Here is a 17,329-nt window from a genome sequence, read left to right as displayed (position 1 = left end):
GTTTCGTATTTCCACTCTGAGTAGTTGGCAGTAGTATTTAGTATGCCAAGTGTTAGTTGGGAGACCGGAGGGAAAAATACCTTTAGGGAGGCCGAGACGTAGATGGGAGGATAATATTAAAATGGATTTGAGGGAGGTGGGATATGATGATAGAGACTGGATTAATCTTGCACAGGATAGGGACCGATGGCGGGCTTATGTGAGGGCGGCAATGAACCTTCGGGTTCTTTAAAAGCCATTTGTAAGTAAGTAAGATAGATAGCAGTTTGTTTTTAACTTCATTACAAGGAAACATAATAATGTCATATTGTTGTGTGTTATAATATTATTTAATTATTATCATTTACTACAAGCTGTTAACTTATTACTTTAACCGTTAAATTCCGTTTACATTCCTAATTTATATAGTTTAATAGAATTAAAACACCACATTTTCACCGCTGAAATAAAAAGAAACTTTTATAAATAATGTAAGTAATTCGGTTCTGTAAGTTACTTAATTCTAGTCTTGAATAGTCTTATTAAATTGCACTCGTGGTTTCATCTTATTAGCATAATTTCACTCTCCCTTCGGGCAGATGAAATTATCAATAAGATGAAACAGCACTCGTGCAATTACTACAGATAATTATGGCATTATGCATGTTTTCTTAATTTATTATTTTATAAAATATTAAAACATACAATATAATACAGTAATATATTTTGCCAAGGTATTTAATGTATGCACAATATCTTACAAATTACCAAAGCTATGCAAATAATAGATAAATTAAATGTATGTTTATTGCAATTAAGCACTTACACTTGATATAATTTATTTAACGACGCTCGCAACTGCAGATGTTATATCAGCGTCGCCGATGTGCCGGAATTTTGTCCCGCAGGAGTTTTTACATGCCAGTAAATCTACTAACATGAGCCTGTCGCATTTAAACACACTTAAATGCCATCAACCTGGTCCGGGATCGAACCCGCAACCTCGAGCATAGAAGCCAGCGCTATACCAACTACGCTACCGAGGCAGACCAATTGATATATATTGATATAGTACGTAAGCGTAACTCACCTGTTAATCTGAATTCTACGTGTTGAGATAGTGTAAACTTGTTGCAATATGATGTCTCTTTTGTACAAAATCGTACTAACGGAAGTTAGTTGTGTTGCTCTCTGTATAGGCATCCACTTCAAGTTTGCCCCTGAGCAATAATAATTCTCTAGGACAACTACTTCAGCAATTCCCATTAGCAGACAACTTTTTTGCCTCACCTTTGTTGACTCTAAAAAGACGACCGAAATATGCAGCATCTGTTGCAACAAAGTATACGTATATTGAAAGTAGGAGAATATAACGAACAACTCAAAATTTTACACATTTCTCGAAAAATACATTTTCAAATTCGCAGCTAATTCACGTATAAGTTAACAATAAACTCGTCTACCGCTATGGAGTAACAGCATGTACGTGTCCGGGTTCAAATCCTGGTTGGGACAAGTTACCTGGTTGAGGATTTTTCTGAGGTTTCCGCTCAACGAAATTGAAGCAGAATTGTTAGAGAAATGTCGGGGTTGGACCTCGAACTCACTGCGCCTTCATTAAATTCAACTTCATCTATCATCTTTCAATAGAGGACGCAGCAGGATGTAGTACCGCCATCTGCATAGAGATGACATCTATCTTAGAAAGCTGCAGAAGTCTCAGAGGGACGCACAGTTATTCAAAACGGAAATTTAGCGGGACAAAATTGATAATGTATGTATGTATGTATGTATATATGTATTTATTCACACTGCAATGGGTATATACCCGGTGGCAGTGGTAACTAATTACACTCGATAAAGACAATAATAAACACAATTAATAAAAAATACAATTAACAATAATACTAATAATTAATACTAACAATAATTAATAATAATAATAATAATAATAATAATAATAATAATAATAATAATAGGGAACATCCTAAATTAAATGAAGCACGATCGGTTAAAATAACATTTAAAGTAAATCTAATTTGTACCTTAAACCTATGTTCGAACTAAAACCCACGAGTATGATATGTTCATATCTGCACAAGTACCTTTTCACACTACACTCATTTCGTTGTCAACTCACTCACTGCACTGGAACTACGACACATTTCACTGATTCAATCCTGATTTCACTAACACTTCAAAAACATTTCACTGTTCAAATACTTTGCACTGCCACTATAAACTATAAAGTTTCACTGACAGGAACACGTTTCACTTACTCACTGATAGAACACTTCAATAACAAAATATCAATTACACCCTTTAAATACTGTGTATAATTATCGTCTATTAGTAAAGTCCTTAAGCCTATTTTTAAATACATTTTTGGTTGTTGATAAAGCCTTTAGTAAGTCTGCAGGTAAAGCATTCCAGTTCCTGATAGTACGATTGAGAAAAGAAAACTTTCCAGTGTCCGTCCTCTGTCTTCTTTCCCTCAATTTATAAGAGTGGTCGTTCCTTGAAGAGTAATTTGGCGGCTGCAACCTATTTTTTATTTCTCTCCAGGCAGGCTCACATAATGGATGTCTGTTCTCTTTAATAAGCATCTAAATCTTGCCTTCAAACTATGTAGGCTACACCAAAAGCATTTTCGACGACAACTCTACCCTGACTTATATATATGTTGAAAGATTCTTCTTCGAAAGTCAAATTGCCTTTGTAGCCTTTCATTAGCCATGGTAATAATGGATAAGCTGGGTCACCTATTAAGAAACATGGTATTTCTGTTTCCTGAATGGTTTTCGTAATTTTTGGTAGAAGAGTGTTAGCAAATCTATATAGGCTGGAATCATTTTAGTACAGATGCATCGTGTGCACTTCCTACATGTTGGCAGGTTGCAAATCTGAATCTGTAAAAATACACTACGTTACCTATTATGATCTATTTTGTTTGAGCATTCCTTAACACATCTAACCTCTCTTAACGTTCACTTTAACAATGTAATTTTAAAATAATGCTGTATAATCCTTAAATTATCTTACTTATTATACCTTGGTGATATGCTTATAACTTAAGGATAACTTTGAAATTCATAGTCTTTGAAACATAAATACACGTGTATATATATATATATATATGTATATGTATATGTATATATATATATATATATATATATTAGTATATTAGTATATTACCTATATAGATGATCCACAACTGCCATTAAATTGTATGATGGCCAGCCTTTTCGATTTATGAAGTCACGATATCCAACTGTTGGCTGTAAAATAGGAATGTGAGTTCCGTCTATTGCACCAATTATATTAGGTATCCCACAGATGCTTTCGAAACCATAAGAAATCTCCTGTGCCTCTATTTTATTTGGTAAACACAGATAATCAGATTTAAATTCACAATACAGTGCTTCACAAACATCATAAACACATTTATGTACAACACGCATAAGTTCCAAACTGATTAGCCACTACTCTGTATTCTGCACAAGATGCCAATTTATGTAGGACTATAGCAACTTTTTTTTTTTCAACTGTCATTGGTTCCCTGACAAAATTACTTCTGGGTTTCAGCCTAGATCATATATGTAACAGATATGTCGGGGTTATAGGCTTTGAGGTTAACAACTTTTGTCAGGTTTACTACGCTGCCATCTAGTTGTTACGTAAGGAGTCACGTCATAATACCCATTTGAATTGCATTAGCGACTGTGCTGCCATCTCGTGTTCGTTTACGGCGGACGGGTAGCGATCCTGGCGGTTGTTCTCTTCAAAGTGCTGCAAATTTTAATGTAGCGAGGAGTTATCTGTTCATATATGAGCTAGGGTTTCAGGTACCGTTCTAACCGCCGCCACATGAATTTAAATGCGCTTGAACTCATTCTGAAGTTCTCTAGCCAATCCTCTTCGGTGAAATGGTGCTGAACTACTCGTTCCCACCAGTCCTGGCTCCTTTGTTTTACCCAGTACCTTTTCTTCATATACTTTATTTTTGACTTCGATGTCAAGTACACCATAGATTGAGCATGCAATTGTTTAAGAAAAATTAACCCCTCTCTTCGTCTTGTTAGTCGTTCTGTTTCCCACTTTTTAGTAAGATAAAAGCAACTTGCCAAAAATTGATACACAATAATGCACACAATATTCGTACTTTCCCAACATCCATTTTCTCTATACATTCACAGTCAGCCAGAACATTCAAATTTACGCGCGCCTTATCAACATACGTTTACAGCTAAGACTTACAAGTTGACCAACATGCTTAACATGTTAACCAACGTAAGTATCTTCGAAACTTCCGTTTCCGTATATTCAATTCGATCTCAATACGAATTGAAAATTGCATGAAAACGGGGATCGTATTCAATACGGCAGTCTTGCGATGGCGACATGTACTTTAGAGCGAGAGCTCTTTTCTGCCCGCTGCGCGCGCGGAGCTCTTTTACCTGGAAACATGTACAGATCTTAGAACACAGCGCATCATGACGTAACTGAAGCGCTTAAAGCTTTCAAGGAAGAGTGGAAGATACAATATTTATGCTTCGAACATGGTGATAAAGTTAAGTGTTTGTTGTGTAAAAAATATATCATTTGAAAAAAAGCAACATAAAACGGCATTATGAGACGCAACATGAATATATATATATATATATATATATATATATATATATATATATATATATATATAGGCATTATTCAGGAGAAGAGAGAAATAAATTGCTTTCGGAATTGACATCGAAGGTAAATTAATTTACATTTGGGTCAGTAGACTGTATCTAGATTACTTTTATTTCTTTATTTTAAATGTATTGTTGATGTTTTATTTATTGCTTGTTTCTGGATATTTACTTTTATTAGGCTACGTGTTTCTTTAATTTAGAAATAATATTTTATCTTTGATTGCACTTTGACTTATACTATTACTAAGCTCAAAAAGCTAATTCACTTTTATTCCAATAACTATTTTCAGGACTTTGAGCAAATATGAACTAAACATTTTGAAAACTTTGATGCAAGGAGCTTTTTTAGTAACGTCAATATAAAAATATACTTAAAAATATAATTTCAAAACCATTAGACCTAATTGCACCAAATTTTGTACAGATGATATTATTATAGATCTGTTTATATAGTTTAAATTTCACAAATTTTGGCCGAAAATTGTGGAAGTTTTAAAAATTATACATATCCCCTTAAATGATTGACTCCAAAAATTACGATGGCTCTCAATATCTTAATTTAATCAATTTGTTTTTTCGTATTACATGCATCTCAAATCGCTCTAAGAAAACTCATTACATAATCACGACTGGAGAGTAAGGACTACATTTTATAATCACACAATCAATATACTCTATTTCAATCAATACTGTCATTATTATTTTTTCAACAAATACTCAAAAGTACTTAGAGATCATACACGTGGAACAGGTAGACCCTATTAGTTTCTCCTAACCAATGATGTGAAGTATTTACATAATAAATAATTGCTGTTAACAAGAAAATGGTTCACATACAATTAACTTTTCCTATTTCTCTTTTTGTTCCTAAAAACCCCTTCCCTTTGCGATTTGTTTATATATGTACATGTATATTAAATAACTGAATAATTAGCCCTATTACACAGCCAGAAATTTAGTAACGCAAGTTATTGTAATAATTATTGCTGCCTTTATTCCCTGCATGTGCATGTACATCCCCGACGTCTACGTTACGACGTTATGTAGCGGATGCGCTATGCGCTCGTGATCAAGGTCGAGCTCTTCTACCATGATTGGGAGCTTATATCCTCTCATCCCTGCAATACGGTATTGGACTCAGTTCGATCTGAATACTCCATGAAAACGTAGTAAATACAATGTACGTACGTATAAGAGACTGAGAAAGAAGTGAATGTATAGTCGGAGGCAAGGATTTTGGCAGATGACCTCGATGACATTTCCAGTAGGCGAGCCAATATTGTTTGTGTAAGCTGCGAGAATGAGATGCGATAACATTCTGAGTCTTTCATATTTTCATAACAGCAGCTCATATCAATTATCCTTATTATGAAACACACCACGGTACAGTCCTACTCAAAGAATACCTTTAATAAATGTAAATGACTTCCGTTCGCAATGATTTTACAATACGTCTCCTACATTTCCTAAATTAAATTAATTCTTAATTAAAAGGAAAAAGCATTGCATTGCGCATATATATATATATATATATATATATATATATATATATATATATATATATATATATATATATATATGTGTATATATATATATGTATAATCCTACCCTTACCAGATCAATATACAAGATTTGTCCAGGAATAATCTAGGGATCGTCTACTGGTGGTGCGACAATTCAAGTTAATAAAATTACGATTCTTCTTAATAATCAAAATATAATTTGGTTAATTCGGTAAAATTGCATGCTGCGGAAGTTAGATTTATATAAGAGTATAATAAATAGGATTTTAATGGATATTACAAGGGCAATAATTTCTTCACACGCACATTGTGAATAAAACAGAGAAGAAAGCATTTTAAAATATTCGAAATCGTACAAAATCTCGGAGAAACCAATTTTCCCTGCACAAATTGCACCAATTGAAAAATATAATTACCATTCACAATAAATACTGTATTTTATGGATTCTAAAAAGTTGTTTATTAATCTAGAGGTATTGGCTGATGACTATACTAAATTCCAGCACAACATTCATTCAGAATATGTAGAAATTACACTTTGGATTTTACTAAATGTATAGGCCTACTATCAAAAGGTGTTACATACCCCCTTAAATACTGTACATGTGTTACCTGTGCGATATCCGATGTGTAATTTTTTAAAATGTAATGCATAGTACTGAAACTGCCATATTGAATTCGCAAAAAATTGTATTATTCGTAATTTTCGTCTCGAAAACTCCTAAGATATGTAATTTAATTTTTCACCCATTTTTGTCCCACTCCAGCACTTTAGGGACAAAGTTGGACTAAATAATACCTTATTCGTATTCTATGATCGCAAAGATCCCCAGATATCGGCTTTCAACGAGATCGGATGACATGAGATTTCTCACTCCCTTCTTCCTTTTCATCAGTACCTTAGGATATGGTATTTAAAAAATCTAAGAATGTTTAACCAATATTGTAGAGAATAACCTTCATTTTAAATTTTACGTCTGTAGTTAAATATAGTTTAGTGAATTTTTAAAATCGTCGACTTCTTTCTCTCTCCTCTCTGCTCGGAAGTAAAAAAAAAAAAAAAACTGAAGTTATTTCAAGGGAGTAGCCTACATGAAATTGAATTTTTTTACTTTCCTTATACATTTTAGAAACAATTCTGAGAGATGAGATGAATAGTCTAACCCAATTTTATGAGTGAATCTTTGTTTTAAATTTGAAGGCTGCACGTCTGCTGGTTAAAAAAATAAATCGGTATAATTATTTTGATCATTACTGCCTCCCATTTTCCATTCCTTAATGTTCGTATTTCGTAAAACTCAGTCTTATCTATTGACTAAGGATTAACATATTTCCATATACATATATATTTCCATTTATATAACAGATTATATTTCCATTTCGTACAATATTCTGGTCACGAGACATAATCATATACTTTGTATTTTCGGGATTTACTACCAAACCTGTCGCTTTATTTGCTTCAAGTAAAATTTCCGTCTTTTCCCTAATCGTTTGTGGAGTTTTTCCTAACATATTCACGTCATCCGCATAGACAAGAAGCTGATGTAACCAGTTCAATTCCAAACCCTCTCTGTTATCCTGAACTTTCCTAATGGCATATTCTAGAGCGAAGTTTAAAAGTAAAGGTGATAGTGCATCTCCTTGCTTTGGCCCGCAGTGAATTGGAAAAGCATCAGATAGAAACTGGCTATACGGACTCTGCTGTAAGTTTCATTGAGACACATTTTAATTAATAGAACAAGTTTTTGGGAATACCAAAGACACATATAGACTACTGTAATATTTGTTTAGTTTTTGGAGGTGACTGTCCAGAGTGCACAAATACTCGGGCGTGCATGTTTACTCTTATGTCCTACCCATTCCATTGCGACAGAAATAACAGCCGATCTTGCAGCGGTGAGGAACTCGCTCTCCAGTTCACATTAAGAAAATCCATCTGCCAAAATCCCTGGCGCGACCTTATACCTACTATTTAGGCCTAAGCTTACACTTCAATGCTTAGTCGTTACGAGCAACAACAAAGAAACATTCCTACCCCCGCGCAGTAGGTACTACTTACACAGCACATCGACATAGCACTAGTCTCAAACTATCTGATATTATCAGCCACAGTATAATAAATAATAATAAACATCATGTGGTGACTAAGATGTCTTTGTTTAGTGTCATAAGGGTCAAACTCATAACAACTCATCTTATCTCTGGTCACTTCTAGGAAAAGCGGTACCTCCCCGCACCGCACCTAATTAAAATACATCTCGCAGAGACTTCCTTATCAGCTCGTCACAGTATCTTTTCGCTCCATTGCATTCCCGTTATGCCAACACTAGCGACATTAAGGCGAAATCACTACCAACTTTAAAGGAGGACTAATGGGTAAAGTGACACGACAGGACTAATGGGTAGTCAGTCGTACGCATACGACTATTTTGACTAATTATACGAGGTACGACCGAACTCTTTGGACAGCATCAATCGAAAGCTATGAAAGATAGCCTACAGATAATGTTTCTGTGTTTGTATGAAGTAATATCAGAAGCTAAATTAACCGATTTGTATAATTAATTATTAATTCACCATTGGAAAGTGTAGTTTCTCTAGATGGACATAATGCTATAATGTTATTACATTAACATCTGAGTGAATCGAGGACAGGTAAGATTAAAATAGCTTCTTATGCACAGAAAACTTGATAGGCTATTCTGTACATTCGTTTCCTGTATTTCCTAAAATAATTTTTATGACCAAATGAGTGGTCTCTGGATCAAAATGATCGCATTTTAATTATGCAAATATTAAATTAAGTAACATAATAAACGATTTATCCCTATATCGAACACGAATGTTCCCTGGATCAAATGTCCTATTTTAATTATGTAATTACTTTATATTTATTTCCAACGGGTGCAGCGGAGCGCACGGGTACGGCTAGTATGACAATAAAAAACAGTTGTTGGTTACGGTTAGTGAGAAATTTTCGAATTTATATCTATTCAAAGCACTGCTTTATATACTGAGAAAGTCGACCTGGTTGGCGAGTTGGTGTAGCTCTGGCCTTCTATGCCCAAGTTTGCGGGTTCGATCCCAAACCTGGTCGATGGCATTTAAGTGTGCTTAAATGCGACAGGCTGATGTCAGTAGATTTACTGGCATGTAAAAGAACTCCTGCGGGACAAAATTCCGGCACATCCGGCGACGCTGATATAACATCTGCAGTTGCGAGCGTCGTTAAATAAAACATAACATTAAACATTATACTGACAATAAGCTTAAATAGTCTAGTCACTGTTCAGAATATTACTGCTTCCTTCTTCTGCATTTTATTTTATCTGGGCATCAGGTAAATAACGAGATAAAGTTTAACAGTAGTCTGCTATATTTAGCATATTGGTACTGCACTGTCCTTGGTATCTTTTTTCCGTAGTTGAAATTTCTTGATGAAAGCGCTCACCATGTTCATCACTGACGTCCACACCTTTGGAGTAACGGTCAGCGCGTCTGGCCGCGAAACCAGGTGGCCCGGGTTCGAATCCCGGTCGGGGCAAGTTACCTGGTTGAGGTTTTTCCGGGGTTTTCCCTCAACCTAATACGAGCAAATGCTGGGTAATTTTCGGTGCTGGACCCCGGACTCATTTCACCAGCATTATCACCTTCATATCATTCAGACGCTAAATAACCTAGATGTTGATACAGCGTCGTAAAATAACCCAAAGAAATCATCACTGAAATCGTCACAATTCTCGGGGAAAAAGTCAAGATGGAAGTGAATTAAGTGAATTTTCAGGCACATGTTACAACCCTAGTTTCATTCGCCAACAGTAAATTTTGCACTATTTCCTCCCAACAAAGATTCGAAGTGATTGTCCTTCATTATTTTTCTACTTTGTGGTCTATTGAAAATTCCCTCTTTTATTTTAGAGTCACTAATAGCAGGAAATTTTTCCTGGACAAATTTAAATCCTTTAGTTTTATGATTCATCCCTTTACCAAATTCTTTATTAACCCTAACTTAATATGTGAAGGGGGTAAAATAACTTTACTTTGATGTACAAGGGATTCATCTATACTAATAATAAATTTGTAGCCGAAATTTTTCTGGTAATTTTCGATTTTCCAAAAATAATTGGTCCTAACATATATAATTAACCACCCTGAAACCGAAAATAGCTTTTTTGAAATTTTTGTTTGTATGTCTGTCTGTCTGTCTGTCTGTATGTTTGTTACCTTTTCACGCGATAATGGCTGAACCGATTTCGATGAAAATTGAAATATAAATTAAGTTCGTTGTAACTTAGATTATAGGCTATATGGCATTCAAAATACGTTATTTAAAAGGGGGGTTATAAGGGGGCCTGAATTACATAAATCGAAATATCTCGCTTGTTTATTTTTGTGAAATATGTTACATAACAAAAGTTTCTTTAAACATGATTTGTGATAAGTTTTATTCTCTGGAAAATTTTGATAGGACTGATATTTAATGAGATAAATGAGTTTTAAAATTAAAATAACTGCCATCTAAGGCAGTATATTGAAATAAAAAACAAATGACTTCGTCTATAAGGGGCCTTGGACACAACAATTGAAAGCTATGAAGCATAGCCTACAGAGAATGTTTCTATGTTTGTATGAAGTAAAATATCGGAAGCTAAATTAACCGATTTGTATAATTAATTATTATTTCATCATTGGAAAGTGTAGTTTCTTTGGATGGACATAATGCTATAATGTTATTACAGTAACTTGTGAGTGAATTGAGGACAGGTAAGATTAAAATAGCTTCTTATGCACAGAAAACTTGATAGGTTATTCTGTATATTCATTTCCTGTATTTCTTATAATAATGTTTATGAACATATTCATTTTTATCTCAGAGAATTAACGAACAGCGAGAGTGTATTGATTTAGTATGCAGTAATAGTACGTTAGCTTAGCAATCCATTATTTTATAATTCAAATTTTAACTATGCTTAATTGAATCGTATTAAAATACATATGCAATAAATGCAATGCAAAAAAATTGGGTAATGAGCCAAGCAGATTATGTTGCGCTGTTGTAAAAGTTGTTCCTCCTGAGGTTCAAGAGCTCCCACAACAAATTAAAAACTTTCTAATTCGAGTACATCCGTTATCAACACACTTTTTCATAATATAATATAATATAACCATAATAATAAATCTGTAGCCAAAATTTTTCAGTTAATTTTCGCTTTTCCAAAAATAATTGGTAATAACAATTAAGAAACATGTTAAAGGAATTGTCAGGTAAACTTAAGCGAATCCATACCGCGAACCTGTTTCCTCTCTTCCAAATAGACTCGTAATAGTAATATGCGTTACAAGAGCGGTATGTTGAAGTTTTCATGTTCAAGGAAAAGTTTGAAAAAGCGAAACGTAGTTGAGCTTTTTTAATTTCCGAGAATTGAAAGAAAACATACCGCTTGTGTATCGTACATTATTTTGTGCGAAGATCGTTTATTACGTACCTGAAAGAGGAATTTCTAATTAGTTGCAATGAAATCTCCATCTTGGTTTCTGTTCAATGACGGCAAATTTGGAAAACAAAAATATCTATCTTCAACATTGTTGCTTTAAAATGTTTTCTGTGTTTACTATACTCCAGCAGGCCGTGATATACGTCTGTCTTTTTTTTCCCCAGTGTGTAAATGCGAATTTAAAACAAACGGCTTCCTTAATGTTACATGCATCACGAAATGCAGTAACTTTAGTGGAGTTGTAGAGTTTACTTAATATTTGCAAATATTTAAAAACAATAATTAACAGTGCAATTTAGGTGAAATTGCAGTGGTAAGTTTCCAATTTATAATTATTACTATATTGAACGTCTCTAAAAATAATGTGTTAAAATCCTAAAGCAGTAAAATCAATATGTCACTTAAGCGGTAAGAAGAGGGAAATTCTTATGTGTGTTCGGTTGGGAATATTGAATGTGGAATTTTAGACTTACCGCGGGTTGGTTTTATGCGGAAACCAAGCAAATACGCACGATCTCGCACAAAAGGTTAATAAAATAATTTCCGATTCTACAAGTGCTTCTAACATGGTGGGCTACTTGTATTAACATTGTTTTTACATAATGGATCGTCACATTTGTAAAACAAAGTAGTTACACACGAAATACGGTGATTTTTTTAATACAATGCATGTAAAATTAATGATATTGTGCATCTCGAAAACCCGAACTGGTGGAACATTTTGCTTGTTCTTTTTTAATTCAGGAGGTCGAGATTAGTCAGAACTTGTTAGTCTTATGTCTGGCGAGAAGTGGCTGTTGTCCATCGCAATCAATGCTCTGTGTCTATGACAAGTCGAACTAAACAATAACTTACGATACCGATACCCTGCTGTTCTGGATGGGTGTCAGGTAGACATCTAATTGTGTATGGATTTTTTTTAAATACTATATATTTCGCGGAAAAATATGATTTGCGTTTCTTTAAGGGCCGAGTCCGACAATTTTTTATTTTATTTTATTGGGTTATTTTACGACGCTGTATCAACATCTAGGTTATTTAGCGTCTGAATGATATGAAGGTGATAATGCCGGTGAAATGAGTCCGGGGTCCAGCACCGAAAGTTACCCAGCATTTGCTCGTATTGGGTTGAGGGAAAACCCCGGAAAAAACCTCAACCAGGTAACTTGCCCCGACTGGGATTCGAACCCGGGCCACCTGGGGAGTCCGACAAGCATAACGCCATGTCCAAGGTTAAGGCGGGCAAGGCGGTGCGATGCGTTTAAGGTAGAAACACATTATTGCCACGGCACGGCACGAAATGTGATTTCCTGTGCTGTCACGTTCTGCATTCAATGTGTGGTATTCGTTTTCTCCATTTATTTACGTTGCTTAGAATCACACTGTTCCCACGCCACGGACGCCACGTCCTCTCCTGTGTAGCACTCGTGCCATCACGTTTAGATTTTCTGTCGCACCGGACATTGTCGGACGGTGGAGAGCACGTGCAGGTTCATTATGGAGGAATATATCATTGAAAAAGTAAGGCAATATGAATTTGTGTATAATTTTAAGTCATCCAATTACAGAGACTTAAACATGAGAAAAGAAGCTTGGGAGGAAATAGGAAGAGAGATGAATATAAGCGGTTAATACTGTATGTTAACTTATTTCCAAGAGCTATTCCATCTCAAATCGACCGAAATATAGAGAAAATTGACCTTAAAATTTCTAAATACAATGAAACTTTTTTTGTGCGTAGGGAACAGTGATACAATGAGTATAAAAAATGCGAGGTTTTTTACTGATCGATTTCATATGGAATAGCCCATAAGTAAATCATCGATTCAACTTAACCTCATTATTACTACTATATTATTATTATTATTATTTTAGGAGGTACATCAGTGTAGATGCGACCATACACATAAAAGTGCATATTAACAATGACTACAACAGCTGTACTGTAGACATTAATCTTAATTTTGCGATCTACCTCGACGAACAACATTTAATTGCCAAGGCACTGAGCCTAGAGAATTAAAATATTCTTTGAAGTTTCCTCGCACTTGAAAAGACTCGCTTGTACTGTTTCTTCTCAAGTGATCTAGGTTTCTTAGGGCACAGGTTGGTAGTGAAACTGCTTGCACATCAGGCTCAAACATATTGTCTTTACATAGCATATTATGCAGGCAGCATGGCGCAAGTACAGTTCTATCGACCATGTTCGGTTGTACCTCCATATATCTTCGAAAAATTCTCCAACGAGCAATCAAAATTCCGAATGCATTCTCGACCACATTTCTCGCTCGGTAAAGTCTATGGTTGAAAATCTTTTTTGTTTCGTCTCCATCTAACTGGTGCCTGCCATATGGACGCAGAAGATATTTTTTTAGTGGAAATGCTTCATCCCCAACAATTATGTGTGGTTGTGGCTCCCCATTTTCAACTAATGGAGCATTTTGTGGCACATTTAAAGTATTAGATTCCAGTTTTTTCCCAAAGCGTGAATTAGCAAAAACACACCCATCACTGTTTCTGCCGTAAGAGCCTACATCAATTGTAATAAATTTATAATCCGCATCAACCAGAGCATTTTCGATGACTTCTTCAAACTCTGAAGAGCTACTGGAACTACTAACCCATTCACCTTCCATCTCTGCTACAGAAAGCTACTGAATAAAATAGCGACTGAACAGATTGTAAGTTTAGTGTGAAGTGGCATGGCGTGGCGATTATGTGCACACAACGCGACACAGCACGTGCCTTCCAACTTATATGATCTCACAGGAGAACACAAGCCGTGGCAATAATGTGTTTCCGGCTTTACTGCGGTTGACGTTCACAATCAATCTGAGTGTAATAAATGGAGTTGTCCAACGTGAACACGAGACGCGTGCGGTTCATACGATGCTGTGAAACCGCACCGCACGCATTGTTTGGAATTTAAAACGGTTTGATTTTCACCGCAGATGTCGTCCGGCAAGCAATAGCAATTGAAGTGTTAATTTCCGAAGTATAAACAAGAAATGTATTGTGGAATAAAAGAAGCCCTTAGTACAAGGATCGTTTAGCTATTGACAAAGAATGGAACTCTGTAGCTGATTAGTACGGAATAAGTAAATATGTAATTATATAGGTTTTAATCAATGTTTATTGTTTTCAAAACCCGTGATAATGAGATTACTTAAACATTAAATTACTTTCAATTAAAATTAATGATAAAAGGTGTCTCGCACATTTTCTGCTGCTCTCGACGTACGACTGTTTGCCTTCGAGTGCTGCAAATTATGATATCCTTGCGTCACATTATCTTCCGAGACATTGGTAGAAGTATCCTATTCCTTGTCATTTATAGCGCCATGGAAAATTATTTTACAATATGAAATGCATTTTCTACAATAATTTCAATACATTTCAACAACATTCCATTCTATAGTCATTCTTCAAAGTGATAAACGGTAATTGAAATATGAGGCCGTTATCTTGTTTTCAACTCTTCTAGTATAGGGTCTCATTAGATACGTTCTTAAAGGATAAGCTTTGTGTCCTGTGAATAAAAACTAAGGCCCGATTGTATAAACCATTTAATCTTAGCTCAGAGGTTAAATTGATCCTTGTTTCAGCTGAACTTGGAATTTTGTGTTGTATAAAGTCTAATCTGAGATTAATTTGTCTCAAACTAAAGTCAACTTTGACTGAAGAAATTTCTCCGATTAAGTTAGATTATCCAAGTTCAGTTATTTCTTTTCTGTTTGAAATATACGAGTGACAGATTGTGCAAATAAAATATCCATTATTATTAATACTAATAGGTATAATATATATATATATATATATATATATATATATTTCTTTCAATTTCTTGCCTTAATACACAAACAATCTTATATTTTATAAGGCTCAATCGTGTTCAGCACCTATAATTGTATTATGTTTATAACAACCATTAATTATTAGTGGATATGATAGGTACATTCATAAATTTTCAATTAACTGTATTACTAAACGAAAATTGTCGTTTTATAAAGCTTTATTATGTTTAGCAATATCTAACACCATAACATGATAACAACTCGGAGAACAGTCAACCTTCTTCTTATTGTCCGCCATTATTTACAATGCACAAAAAAACCAGTGTACGGAAAGTCGCCAAAAAGTAGTTGTAAAGTCGCTAGATTTCTCATTATCAACAAAGAAAGATTAAATTTTGTCACTATGGGGTGCTAAAAAGGTCACTAAATCCCTATTTAAGCAATATAAAAGTTAAAAGAAATTGTTGTTGAAAAAGAGTTAAAGTCGCAAGATTGGCAACACTGAACAAACCTGTCCGCGCATCACGTATTTCACCTGTTTATGCGATGTTGCCAAATCGTTTTCACGTGAACTTAGATTGCATTTGAACCAAGGTAATTTGATCGCAGAAAAGTTTTATACAATAGAAGAAGTGTCTGAACTCTGTTCACTTTTCGATCTTCGATCAAAGTTGATCTTTAGTCAGAGAGTTTTATACAATTGGGCCTAAGTCTTTTTTTTTTCGAAGTTAGGTACCTGAGCACTTTTTCGTAAAGGTAAATAGTAATTTTTTATGTTTTAATAAATAGCTGAGTTATGAAATAGTCATGCATAATTGTCTTTTCCATATGCGTCCACGTCGATTATTAAAAATCGATATTTAGCATTAAAAACTGCCGTACGCAGTTACATTGGACACCTTCGCTTTTCCTCGCAGATATTTGCGATGCGTGTTAAAACGCAGTGCCCGCATCGCTCGTGCTCGCATTTTCTTAGGACACGGCATATGTGACTTTCAACCCGTGCCCGTGCGAACCTCTAGCCTACAATGCACTATACATTAATTACGCCACCGTAGAGTAAAAGCATATCGGGTATCACATAGTCTACAGATAACTGATTAATGATCAGTCTCCAAATGTAATTCAACTTCACGATTCTGTGTCACACGACACTTCAAGTCAGTGGTACACAACTGCTGGCGTATTATCTTATTTAAAATTAGTAGAACTGTTAAAAAAAGGTAGAGAAATAAAGTATGTTGTGATATAGCACGTAATATACGTTCTATGATATGCATAAATGTAACTTACTTGAGGATGTAAATTCTGCAATTGTCCAGACAGAAGTAGTGTGTACGGCTTGAGTGCAAGGTCGTCGACTACCCAAAATTGCTTGTGTGCAAGGCCGATTGTCAGAAAATATACAACTTCTCGTTTTTTCCCCCCTCCAGTCGACAGTTTATACTTACGCAATCAATATCCAGAGTCCATAAATACAAACATTGTCTTATTAATAGGCTACATAAATTTTTTGTCGCCTTCATTGTAACTCGTTTATTTGCAGCAAGCAATTATTGCGACAAACGCAAATGTGTTAAGTTACAAGGAGATATGAAACGACTACAAATTTTACATAATCTGCGGAAAAATAAATGCCCAAATGCGTGGCGAACTCGCGTATAATTAATTATTACTCACTTTTTTAAGTTCGGCATTTCGGCGCATCCCTGAATTGTAATGGAGTGAAATTCAAAAGACAAGGAACCAAGATCTACTTGTGCAGAACCGAAAATTGCTACTGATCCTAACAGGTTACGTCCTCAGTGGTGTTTTGGATTTAAGATTACCGGGTTCAAACCCAG

General features: G+C 34.9%; 1 protein-coding gene across 3 annotated transcripts in view; it reads right to left on the bottom strand.

Annotated features, from left to right (window-relative positions):
* Window positions 1-16,860, bottom strand: part of LOC138694892 (cytochrome P450 4C1-like) — a 58,666-nt gene extending 41,806 nt beyond the window's left edge. Inside the window, exon 1 of one of the 3 annotated variants that reach the window (XM_069819065.1) lies at window positions 16,779-16,860. Coding sequence is in view for 1 of the 3 variants with exons in the window: in XM_069819064.1 (XP_069675165.1) it covers window positions 1,070-1,245 (176 nt within the window). In the remaining 2 variants the exon portion in view is untranslated. Of the gene's footprint in view, window positions 1-1,069; window positions 1,261-1,500; window positions 1,631-16,778 lie in introns of those variants that run through there. The other 2 variants (XM_069819066.1, XM_069819064.1) reach the window with 2 other exon arrangements.
* Between the last annotated feature and the right edge of the window lie 469 nt (window positions 16,861-17,329).

The sequence above is a fragment of the Periplaneta americana genome, chromosome 2, assembly GCF_040183065.1.
Source record: "Periplaneta americana isolate PAMFEO1 chromosome 2, P.americana_PAMFEO1_priV1, whole genome shotgun sequence".
Classification (NCBI taxonomy): Eukaryota; Metazoa; Arthropoda; class Insecta; order Blattodea; family Blattidae; genus Periplaneta; species Periplaneta americana.
This window is presented reverse-complemented; position numbering and strand designations above follow the sequence as displayed.